A 13,016-nucleotide genomic window follows, 5' to 3' on the forward strand; every position below is an offset into this window, starting at 1 on the left:
TAGGACTGAAAAGTATTGATATGATTTTACTGCCATTTTATTTTTTTTAACTGTAATTTAATAGCCATGAAGAATTAAAGGCTTTTTTTAATCTTTAAAACCTCTTGAGTGCCTCAGAATCCCCCCCCCCCCCCCCCCCCCCAACTGTGTAAATTGTCTGGATCCACAAACTGAAGATCAGACCAGATGGACACTACTCACCACACCCAGAGAGCACCCCTAACTTTTTGCTTTTTTGACTGCTTATATCTGCTTAATTTGTCGTGGAATAATGAGGGAACAGTCCAGGTCATTGTCAGTCAGTTGTCCACTTACTTGTGGCCGGTGTGACTGTAATTTTTAAATACTAAATGTAATAGTTCTGTTAAGATCCTTGAATTAAAGCTGAAAGTCTACACTTCAGTTACATCTTGATTGTCATTTTAAAGTCTACTGTGGTTCGTACAGAGTCAAAATTACAAATGTGGTGTCACTCTTATGTACATATGAGAGCAGCGTGATTGATAGATCTGTGATAAAGTGACTAAATACGAGGAGCCGCATCAGCGCCACAGTCGGGGCCCACGGGCACTGTGCTCCAACCACCACGGGCGAGAACACGCACAGCTAGACAGGTGGCACGCGCGTCGGCATTGTGTACCACCAGGAGGCAAGGCCTGACCCCAGGGAACTCAGAGATTCCACCTGCTTTAAACAAATCCACTGCTTTTCTTAGTCTTATGCCTGAAATGGTAGTAACAGCATGCTTATTATTCTGGCTGAGATCTTGTATTAACACTTGCCATTTGGTTTGTTTCCATAGTTACGGAGTATGCCAATCACGCCAGAGACCACTTGAAAACTGAGGCCAATCTAGCTAAATATGACGGGTGAGTGCTGGAGGTCAGAAGCTGCTGTTTTCAGCCTTTGTAACACTTTTTGCTGAGATGCAGTTTGTTTTTGCTCACACAAGGCCATAGAGCTACTTGGACATGCAATAACTATTGTATCATAAGAGGGTGGTATGAGGTCCTCGTCTTTAATCTGTCAGGTTGGTATTGTTGAGATAGTCAGGAATGCTCCGTGGTATTTCTGTCAGTAGCACAAATATCTGCTTATTTCTTACACATAGCTAAAGTCATAGGGATTATGTCAGACGTTGAGGTTTGCATGAGATCAGTAACTGTAGATCAGGATTCCACAACATTTTGCAGATACGTTAGGGCACATGTCCACATATTTACTCAGTCATGTTTAATTTATTCATATGGTCACAGTATCACCACATAACACTTTATTATATGGCCATTTTTTTCCCTCAGTTTCCAAAATAGAACTGATAAACAACTACATATAATTAGATCTGCTGCTAATTGCAAGTTAGACGGGGTTATCTTCTTGAGGGATTATTTTTCTTTTCTTTTCTGTTTTTACTCAGTTGACAGCAGGTCAGACTAAAAGGCTAAAATGTAAAAATTGTTTCTGTTTTTAAATGGTTTTTTGGGTGGCATTTTCATAGGAAAGGTTGCAAAACAAATCCCACTTCTGTTGTTAAACATGTTTGATCCTGGAGTATCACAAGTCCAAGTAGAAAAACAAAAGTTAATGTGTGTACCAAGCCTCCGAGTACATTCACGAGCATGATTACCATCTCTTGGCCCTCACCTTTAGTGCATGCGTTTATTCAGCAAAGGATTATTTTAACAGAAGATAGTTGTACCATCATTGGTACATGCCTCCTTAGTACTATCCTGTCTGTTGGACGATGTTAACATGGTGCACACTTGTACAAAAACAACAACAAAAAGCCTTTTATCTTCACCCATGATCACAAATTTGCAACCTTTTCTGTAGAATTGCCCTTAGGCAGGATGCCTGCTCTGACAGCAGACGTGTCTGGATCAAATTCACACCTGGAAGCTGCCTAATTCAGCCATATTCTGAAACAAAGCCAATGAAGCCATAAAGGATTCAGGACCTTCCCCACCTAGATTTATTGTCTCATTTGGGGGATTGAACTGGAAGCCCTTTAGTCAGCCTAGTTTTGCTGCTCAAGTGTGGACAGCAGGCCTCAAAACGTAATAGCCAGTTTTTAATGTAATTTTGTTGCGAGGAAGACCTCAGTGAGCGAAGAATTGATGAGATTCTTAATGTGGATCCAGAAGTAGGGTCGGTCTTTAATTATGAAGCTATAATGTGTTCCATTGGTTTCCATGCTATGATGGAGTTTGGAGAAATACACTTAAGAAGGCAGTGTTGGTTTACTTACAGCAACTCTGCTGTTTCACCAACAAAACAGCAAGTTTTTTTTATTACGCACAGAAAAACAAATTTAAACCAGTGTCCTCTACAGTACTTCAACAAAATTAAGGGCAAACAGCGGACGGAGTGGCATGTCGTTATCTATATTTATATATTTTGGATTTGATGTACCTGTATGAGACTTGACAAATGGAAAATGTAAGGTGTTACAGGTTGCCTTATTGGGCTTTACAGCATCCCGGATGGTTAGACTTTCCATTGGGAATTACTGATCCTTTTTAGTGATCTGTAAATTTCCACATCACTGATTAACTCAAGTTTACTTTTTTTCCCAATTCAATTTGTACGTGATGGTGCTGCTGCCCACGTCCGTGAGTACAGGGAGTGTGTGAGAGTAAAACGCAGCTGACTGCCAACATAAAGGGCATCAATAACATTATAGCCTTTTCCTGCAAGTCGACTCCAGCCGCTATTCATCACATGGTTGGTCCGGCAGAACAGGCTTGGAGTCCATTATGGTTTTACTCTGCAGTTCATATAATTTATAGGTCCATTTCTCTAAGGACTCGAGTTAAAAAGCTGTAATGCGGGGTGGCATAGCATGATATTCTTATATACTGAGGGGTTTCACAGTTCGGCTTGCTGCCCAGTTGTATTACTGTCAAGGTTTACAGACGTAGTTGCTTTTCTTATAAATCTGTAAATGCTGGCCCCCACCCACGCTACCTGCAGCTAACAATTGCAACACTGCAGAGATACAAACGTAGAAAATCCACACAATTCATGTCAAGCTACAAGTTGCCAGATTGTTACCGACTACCCCAGATGCCCAAAAAGAGAACATATTTAGGTTTTTTAACACTTCAGTTGTGCACAACATGCAAGCAGTAAACTTCAACGCAAGCATAGTATTTGCAAGTAAATCACAAGTATAAACTGCTTAAGGTGTAAATTGCCGATGTGATGTCTCCAGGGTGGTGTGCGTGGGCGGAGACGGGATGTTCAGCGAGATCTTGCATGGGTTGGTCACCAGGACCCAAACTGACCACGGTGTGGACCAGAACCAACCCGATGCAGACTTGGTGCCGTGTTTGCTACGTGTAGGAATCATTCCAGCAGGTGAGTCAGTCTGAAAAGATTTGGGGGGAAAACATCATTCCAATGTAACATATATTTATAGGGCCTTATTTCCAGAGCAAAACTCTCAATCTTAGAAAAATCAACAGGGGTTATCAGATTGTAGTGGTGAATAAAATCTAACTATTGTTCCTTTTACCTTCAGGCCTACATAGAAAATATATATAACTTTAAAAAAAAACACGTTTTTTCACATTGTCATTATGGGGTACTGTGTCTGGAATTTTGACGGGGAAAAAGAATAATTTTATCCATTTTGGAATAGTCTGTTACTTAAAAAACTGTGGAAAAAGTGAAGCGCTGTGAATAGTTTCCAATTGCACTGTACCACTCTTCTCGATCAGTATCCTCCACAGACCATATTGTAATGCTGCTGCGCTACATAATGATTAACCTAAAGGACAGAACGTTCACTTTTTCTCCACTCAAACAGCTCTCGCTCTACTTTCACCAGCTGCGTTGATCGTTCCTCCTACAGAGAACCCGCAACACACGTCTCATTAATATGAATATGTCCAAGATATATATTCAGTGAAATGTTCTTTTAACCACCTCTGACTTTTCTCAAGAAAACGGGTTATAATTTAATGCTTGTATTTAGAATAAATCACCCCACTCCCATCTTCTGTTGGAATGTGTTGCTGCTTCACCACCTATGACGTCTGGAAATTTTAAAATGTCTTTTAAGCGACTTTGTCAAGTATGTCAGCTTGCTAAAATTATGTGTAATATGACCCCTTTAATGAGCTCTTCTGCCTGTAACTGCACAGCACTTAACAGAAGTGCTTGAATTTCACAATAAAAACTTAATAAGGTCATACATACTTAAAATCCCTCTTGCAAACGGTAATTGATTCCCCTCGTGAAGAACTTCAGCACTGCAGAGTTTGGATTGTTCAGACTCATAAGAGAACCATGTTGCTAACTGGTTAGGCGGTAACTTATGCAGTCACATCAGTGGAATTGTGCTGGGTGACATTTTGATATCACAGTCATTTTTATGGTGATCCACTGCAGGACATAAATACCAGAATGAGGTGATTGGAAGCAGTTTGATGAGAGTTATTTGATGATGAGAGGCATTTACAAAATCACACACTCCACAGTTTTGCAGTATGATTAACGAAAAATGACACTTACACTGTACTAATTATTTTTAAACCTCACGACCTCATTTCTGTTTAATTATATTAAAAGAATTGTTCAAAATAGGCTTTAATCTACGTCTTACATAGCTGGGTTTTCATGTGAAAGATCCACATCCTCTGTGCATATAGAAACCCATGCTATAAGCAAAATCTCACCTTATAGGGCACATGAAAAAACATTTTTATGTTCATAGAGTCATGGATATAATCATGATATAAAACAAATAGTGCAGTTGTTCTGTGCTGGGTTTTAAAGCCTCTGAATGGAACATCGGTGTGACTGATGGGTTATTTGAAGAAGAAAAGAGCTTTTCATCTGTATCTGCAACAATCTGGTAAAGATGTAACTCAGGCTATGCTCCAAGTGTCAGTCCAGATCTGATTTTTACCATATCCAGATTGTATTCAGATACACTTATGTATATATGTTTATTTGAAATGGGACAGTGCATATTAATGAACTTAGTCACATGTAAATATGCCAGATTATAGCAAGATGCTAATTTCCATCTGTAGTCCCAGTTAAACAGACTTAGACCACACAACATACCAAAGTAAATTAATCATGACAGAAAAACAAAACAAAATACACATTACACATTACTTAAGTATGAACAGCAGAAAACCCTGAAAAATCTGATTTTTACAAATGTGATTCCAGTCGGGTTTCTGCAGACGTGTTTCACTGTGTGGAGGCTGAAATCGTCCTTTCCCCTCAGTCAGTGATTGAGGGATAATGCTGCATGGTCTGAACCAAACTGTAGAGATTAATTATATGTTGTGCATGTGCAATAGCATTTTGAACGCTATGCAGTTTTTCTCTTTAATCTTTCCTCTCCATCGCCACTCTGGGGCACTGTGGGTGTGGACACCTTTACATGCACACCTTGGAAGTTATTTGGAAGCCATCTGCATAGTTATGGACACCAACATCATTACTGTGGTAACCCAGATAGATATATTATGTTGATAATTGTGATGTCTGAACACAAAACCAGCCTGATTACTTGCAAATGGTCCGGATTGTCTGCAGTCTGAAGAAGGCCTTAGTCAAGTTATGCGTAATGCAGGGGAGAATAGGTTCTATCCAACATTTCAAGATAGTAAGAGTCATGAACTTATTCATGCTTTGCTGCAGATGTTTCATACAGATTATCTGTCTCAGGTTTCCAGTGTATGCTTTCCTCTTACCCTGGTTTGACCTGAATAAGGAATTTCCTCATAATCATACAAACCATAACAGGGAAAACAGACTTCCTGGAGAGGGGTTATTTATTTATTACGCGTTCAGTAAAAAAAAAAAAAAAAAAAAAAAAAGTGTAAAATTCAGATTGAACAGGTTTAAATATGTTTCAGCTAAATCATGGGATGATCAGTTACAAGTTTAAAATAGGTTCCTGTGTGGAAGCTGTGAATGCATTCCTGAAGTGAGGTTTCAACCAGCCAAATATTATTTCCAGAAAAAAAAATATATAGACTTTGTTGCTGATGAGATGATAATAGTCTCACGGACAGTCCAGGCCTGCAGAGAAAGACTGGAACTTCAGCACCCCACGGTAAGTCTTAAAGCGAATGAAACGGTCAACATCCGAGGACTTTATATCATCAAACGTGTGTGCGCGACACATGAGTCTATTCTACGTCACTTAGACGTTACCAAGTAGCTTTGGAAGAGTCAAATGGCGAATGTCTCCGGTTTGCATTCGGCAAAATATCGGGCAGCGCAGGCCTGTCAGGAGCAATTTGAAAGTGTTGGGAAAGTGCCATGAAGCTGGGATGATGATGAGGAGGAGGAGGAGTGGCTGAATATGCAACATTCACAGAAAAGAGGAAGCCGGAGAAAGAGAGGGACTTCATCTTCATACTCATCTGTGTGTCCACTGCTGAATGACAGGCCTGATCTCATCTGTTACGCTTCTGTGAGCCAGATCAAAACATGACGAGTTAGATTTCATTCTCCGTTTCCTCCAGCCGGGTGCCCCCACGCACTCTCTCTCTCCACGGCAGTGGGTCCATTTCACCACATGAAGATGATCAAACTGGGGCGGAAAGGTCTGGGAATTATGCCTTGTGACACGGAAAGAGAGCTGGAGCTTATTACCTCTCAAGCTTAAAGATTTAATGTCAGACTCAACATTTCTCTCAAGGCATTTGATGCTCTTACGCCCCTTTTTTTTTTGGCTAAAGAATGCTGATAATAGCCCATGTCCCAGAACTATCCATTAGTTAACTTTATTACCAAATCTTCTCCTTATTCCTCTTTTAGAATAATTCAGAGGAAATCTTTTTAAATGCTTGTAGCTTTAAAAGGTATCCAACTGTCCACACCAAACCTCAAATGACTAATTTGATCAATGAATAAACCCTTTTACAATCAGTGAAAGTATCTGAAGTTAAATTGTGTCTCGCTTTCCAACCAATACAGGCAGATACTTCTAATACTACTGTTGTCTACTGTACTGTTGATACTACTGGACAGTTACTACTGTTGTCTATGCTGGGAAAGGTGGCCCAAAACATCAGCCATGAGTACTGATTGAATGGAAGCTCAAATTTCAGCAGAGCTTCTCTGTAGCCTAGGCTTATTTTCTCAAAGTGCTTGATTCATTTGACTGGCCTGCTCTCTAGGACAAGAAGATCCCCCCTCAAGTTCGTCAGCATTGTAGACAACCCATACACAGGTGCTGTGAGAAAGGGAGCAGAATCCTTGACTTTGTCCCAGTGAATACTGGTGTTCATCAGGGATGTGTTTGGGCTCTTACACTATTCAGTGCTTGCATGGACTAGATGTTGGGTAGGATTGTAGAAACCAGTGGCTTAGGCGCATTTGTTGATGAGTAAAGTTTACTGGTTAAATCACAGCATAGGGGCCCAAATCACAGTGTAGAGGATCCTCATCACAGTATAGGGGCCCAAAATCACAGTATTGGAGTTCCCTATGCTCAACTGCGCTGGCGAGAACCCTGACGGTTCTATAGTGTATGCCACACTACGGCGTTCTCCCAGACCTGAAACCATGTCAGGCCAGGCCAGATCATTTCACCAAGTTTCATGAAAATTGATTTCTTGGTAGAGCAGCCAAGTTTGCAACACTAAAAAAGTATTTATCCTGATTCCACCTATTTATCTGTGCCTGATCCTCAAATTTAATCAAATGCATTTTAAGATTAAGTCCAATCTTATAATACACAGCTGATGTGCAAAAATTGGAAGGCTACTCAAAGAGGTCTCAGGAAACCAAGATGCCTTATGCTGGATGTTTATTCAAGAGTAACGAGCTTGGACAGTGGAACATCTGCAGACAACATGTGTGCAGTCCGCCATTCTCAGTGCATATTCCTGATACTGGGTCTTTATCCCCGTTAGAGATACTAGATTTTGTGATCAGGGTCATATACTACAGTAATACAGACAAAAGAGTTGTTCCTGGTGCCAGCATAATCTTTTACTGTGAGACACAGCGTCAGCAAGTGTCCCTGGAGTCGAGCAATCTATTGATCCTGAGATACTGTGCAATCTGTTCCTTTGTGTTCTATGAAGCTTTCTTCAGTGTAGAAGCAAACACATTAATTTTTTTTATATTAATTTTAAAACATTTTAAATTCAGGACTTTTTTTGCACATCAGCTACTAATACTATAAGTAGTTTGATCTTTGTGAAAGCAGAAAATTTGTTTTTGAGCAAATATGCTTCATTTCTCTTTATCACAATTTTGGACATGTGATAACACGAGATGAAGAATGTTGGTAAAAGAGGGGAAGGCCAAATTAGATAGAGGAAAGAAAGCATTGAAGGAAAATGCGCTGAGTGGGGTAGGGTTGCAGGACGGAACTGCAATCAGAAACTGCAAACCCTCTAGATGTGGGAAAAGATGAAAGGTTTTTTCAGCAGTTGTGTTAAAGGAACAGAGACACAGGTGAAAGAAGACCTTCTAACTTCAGTAAAGAGTATCAGATATCTTTACAATAAAATATTTTTTGCAGTATTAGACCTTATGGAACAGCCTGCCTGTGGAGGCTTGGGATCCACTTTGTTAGACATATTTAGGGCCTGTCTTTCATGGATTATAATGTTTGCAGATGACATGATCTGTAGTGAGAATAGCAAGCAGGTTGAGCTTAACCTGGAGAGGTGGCGATATGCTCAGGAGAGAAGGGGAATGAAAGTCACTCAGCACAAGATAGAGTACATGTGTGCGAATGAGAGGATGCATGGTGGAATAGTGAAGTTGCAAGGCGCAGAGGTGGTGAAGGTAGTTTAAATACTTGGGATAAACTGCACAAAATAATGCAGGCTGGTAGAGAGGTGTAGAAGAGAGTGCAGGCAGGGTGGAGAATGGTGGCAGGAGTGATCCGTCTCAAAAAGGTATCAGCAAGTGCGAAAGGGAAAGTTTACAAGACTGTAGTGAGACCGGCTATATTGAGAGGCAGTGACGCTAACAGAAAGACAGGGAGAGCTGAAGATGCTGCAGTTTCCTTTGGAGTGATGAGGATGGACAATATCAGGAATGAATATATCAGAGGGCTAGCACAGGGAGGACAGTTTAAAGACTACATCAGAGATGCAAGATTGATCTAGTTTGGACATGTGTTGAGGAGGGAACCAGGGCTTATAGGGAGAATGATGCTGAGGATGGAGCCACCAGGCAGGAGGAGAAGAGGGAGACCAAAGAGGAGGTGTATGGATGTGCTGAGGGAGAACATGCAGGTGGTTGGTGCGAGGAAGACACTGAAGCACACAGAGGTGAGAATAGATCAAGTAGGTTATGATCCTCTTTCTTTCAGAAAAGAAGATCACACATATTTGTTACCAAAAAAAAGAAGGCAAGAGAGCAGTGAAAGAGAAACAAGATCAAATCAAATCAATTTTATTTATATAGCACCAAATCACAACAAACAGTTGCCCAAAGGCGCTTTATATTGTAAGGCAAAGCCATACAGTAATTACGGAAAAACCCCAACTGTCAAAACGACCACCTGTGAGCAAGCACTTGGCGACAGTGGGAAGGAAAAACTCCCTTTTAACAGGAAGAAACCTCCAGCAGAACCAGGCTCAGGGAGGGGCAGTCTTCTGCTGGGACTGGTTGGGGCTGAGGGAGAGAATCAGGAAAAAGACATGCTGTGGAAGAGAGCAGAGATCAATCACTAATGATTAAATGCAGAGTGGTGCATACAGAGCAAAAAGAGAAAGAAACACTCAGTGCATCATGGGAACCCCCCAGCAGTCTAAGTCTATAGCAGCATAACTAAGGGATGGTTCAGGGTCACCTGATCCAGCCCTAACTATAAGCTTTAGCAAAAAGGAAAGTTTTAAGCCTAATCTTAAAAGTAGAGAGGGTGTCTGTCTCCCTGATCCGAATTGGGAGCTGGTTCCAGAGGAGAGGAGCCTGAAAGCTGAAGGCTCTGCCTCCCATTCTACTCTTACAAACCCTAGGAACTACAAGTTAGCCTGCAGTCTGAGAGCGAAGCGCTCTATTGGGGTGATATGGTACTATGAGGTCCCTAAGATAAGGTGGGACCTGATTATTCAAAACCTTATAAGTAAGAAGAATAATTTTAAATTCTATTCTAGAATTAACAGGAAGCCAATGAAGAGAGGCCAATATGGGTGAGATATGCTCTCTCCTTCTAGTCCCTGTCAGTACTCTAGCTGCAGCATTTTGAATTAACTGAAGGCTTTTCAGGGAACCTTTAGGACAACCTGATAATAATGAATTACAATAGTCCAGCCTAGAGGAAATAAATGCATGAATTAGTTTTTCAGCATCACTCTGAGACAAGACCTTTCTAATTTTAGAGATATTGCGCAAATGCAAAAAAAGCAGTCCTACATATTTGTTTAATATGCGCATTGAATGACATATCCTGATCAAAAATGACTCCAAGATTTCTCACAGTATTACTAGAGGTCAGGGTAATGCCATCCAGAGTAAGGATCTGGTTAGACACCATGTTTCTAAGATTTGTGGGGCCAAGTACAATAACTTCAGTTTTATCTGAGTTTAAAAGCAGGAAATTAGAGGTCATCCATGTCTTTATGTCTGTAAGACAATCCTGCAGTTTAGCTAATTGGTGAGTGTCCTCTGGCTTCATGGATAGATAAAGCTGGGTATCATCTGCGTAACAATGAAAATTTAAGCAATGCTGTCTAATAATACTGCCTAAGGGAAGCATGTATAAAGTGAATAAAATTGGTCCTAGCACAGAACCTTGTGGAACTCCATAATTAACCTTAGTCTGTGAAGAAGATTCCCCATTTACATGAACAAATTGTAATCTATTAGATAAATATGATTCAAACCACCGCAGCGCAGTGCCTTTAATACCTATGGCATGCTCTAATCTCTGTAATAAAATTTTATGGTCAACAGTATCAAAAGCAGCACTGAGGTCTAACAGAACAAGCACAGAGATGAGTCCACTGTCTGAGGCCATAAGAAGATCATTTGTAACCTTCACTAATACTGTTTCTGTACTATGATGAATTCTAAACCCTGACTGAAACTCTTCAAATAGACCATTCCTCTGCAGATGATCAGTTAGCTGTTTTACAACTACCCTTTCAAGAATTTTTGAGAGAAAAGGAAGGTTGGAAATTGGCCTATAATTAGCTAAGATAGCTAGGTCAAGTGATGGCTTTTTAAGTAATGGTTTAATTACTGCCACCTTAAAAGCCTGTGGTACATAGCCAACTAATAAAGATAGATTGATCATATTTAAGATCGAAGCATTAATTAATGGTAGGGCTTCCTTGAGCAGCCTGGTAGGAATGGGGTCTAATAGACATGTTGATGGTTTGGAGGAAGTAACTAATGAAAATAACTCAAACAGAACAATCGGAGAGAAAGAGTCTAACCAAATACCGGCATCACTGAAAGCAGCCAAAGAGAACGATATGTCTTTGGGATGGTTATGAGTAATTTTTTCTCTAATAGTTAAAATTTTGTTAGCAAAGAAAGTCATGAAGTCATTACTAGTTAAAGTTAAAGGAATACTCGGCTCAATAGAGTTCTGACTCTTTGTCAGCCTGGCTACAGTGCTGAAAAGAAACCTGGGGTTGTTCTTATTTTCTTCAATTAGTGATGAGTAGTAAGATGTCCTAGCTTTCCGGAGGGCTTTTTTATAGAGCAACAGACTTTTTCCAGGCTAAGTGAAGATCTTCTAAATTAGTGAGACGCCATTTCCTCTCCAACTTACGGGTTATCTGCTTTAAGCTGCGAGTTTGTGAGTTATACCACGGAGTCGGGCACTTCTGATTTAAGGCTCTCTATTTCAGAGGAGCTACAGCATCCAAAGTTGTCCTCAATGAGGATATAAAACTATTGACGAGATAATCTATCTCACTCACAGAGTTTAGGTAGCTACTCTGCCCTGTGTTGGTATATGGCATTGGAGAACATAAAGAAGGAATCATATCCTTAAACCTAGTTAGAGCGCTTTCTGAAAGACTTCTACTGTAATGAAACTTATTCCCCACTGCTGGGTAGTCCATCAGAGTAAATGTAAATGTTATTAAGAAATGATCAGACAGAAGGGGGTTTTCAGGGAATACTGTTAAGTCTTCAATTTCCATACCATAAGTCAGAACAAGATCTAAGGTATGATTAAAGTGGTGGGTGGACTCATTTACATTTTGAGCAAAGCCAATCGAGTCTAACAATAGATTAAATGCAGTGTTGAGGCTGTCATTCTCAGCATCTGTGTGGATGTTAAAATCGCCCACTATAATTATCTTATCTGAGCTAAGCACTAAGTCAGACAAAAGGTCCGAAAATTCACAGAGAATCTCACAGTAACGACCAGGTGGACGATAGATAACAACAAATAAAACTGTTTTTTGGGCCTTCCAATTTGGATGGACAAGACTAAGAGTCAAGCTTTCAAATGAATTAAAGCTCTGTCTGGGTTTTTGATTAATTAATAATCTGGAGTGGAAGATTGCTGCTAATCCTCCGCCTCGGCCCGTGCTACGAGCGTTCTGGCAGTTAGTGTGACTCGGGGGTGTTGACTCATTTAAACTGACATATTCATCCTGCTGTAACCAGGTTTCTGTAAGGCAGAATAAATCAATATGTTGATCAATTATTATGTCATTTACTAACAGGGACTTAGAAGAGCGAGATCTAATGTTTAATAGACCACATTTAACTGTTTTAGTCTGTGGTGCAGTTGAAGGTGCTATATTATTTTTTCTTTTTGAATTTTTATGCTTAAATAGATTTTTGCTGGTTATTGGTGGTCTGGGAGCAGGCACCGTGTGGTAATGAGGGGATGGCAGGGGGAGAGAAGCTGGAGAGAGGTGTGTAAGACTACAACTCTGCTTCCTGGTCCCAACCCTGGATAGTCACGGTTTGGAGGATTTAAGAAAATTGGCCAGATTTCTAGAAATGAGAGCTGCTCCCATCCAAATTGGGATGGATGCCGTCTCTCCTAACAAGACCAGGTTTTCCCCAGAAGCTTTGCCAATTATCTATGAAGCCCACCTCATTTT

General features: G+C 40.4%; 1 protein-coding gene across 4 annotated transcripts in view; it reads left to right on the forward strand.

The window, feature by feature from the left end:
- Positions 1–13,016, forward strand: part of cerk (ceramide kinase) — a 63,099-nt gene that overhangs the window by 34,230 nt on the left and 15,853 nt on the right. For all 4 annotated transcript variants that reach the window (XM_034163086.1, XM_034163083.1, XM_034163084.1 and 1 more), the window contains exons 5-6: positions 803–869; positions 3,215–3,360. In XM_034163086.1, coding sequence (XP_034018977.1) covers positions 803–869; positions 3,215–3,360 — 213 coding nt within the window. The remainder of the gene's footprint in view (positions 1–802; positions 870–3,214; positions 3,361–13,016) is intronic.

The sequence above is a fragment of the Thalassophryne amazonica genome, chromosome 22, assembly GCF_902500255.1.
Source record: "Thalassophryne amazonica chromosome 22, fThaAma1.1, whole genome shotgun sequence".
Taxonomy (NCBI): domain Eukaryota; kingdom Metazoa; phylum Chordata; class Actinopteri; order Batrachoidiformes; family Batrachoididae; genus Thalassophryne; species Thalassophryne amazonica.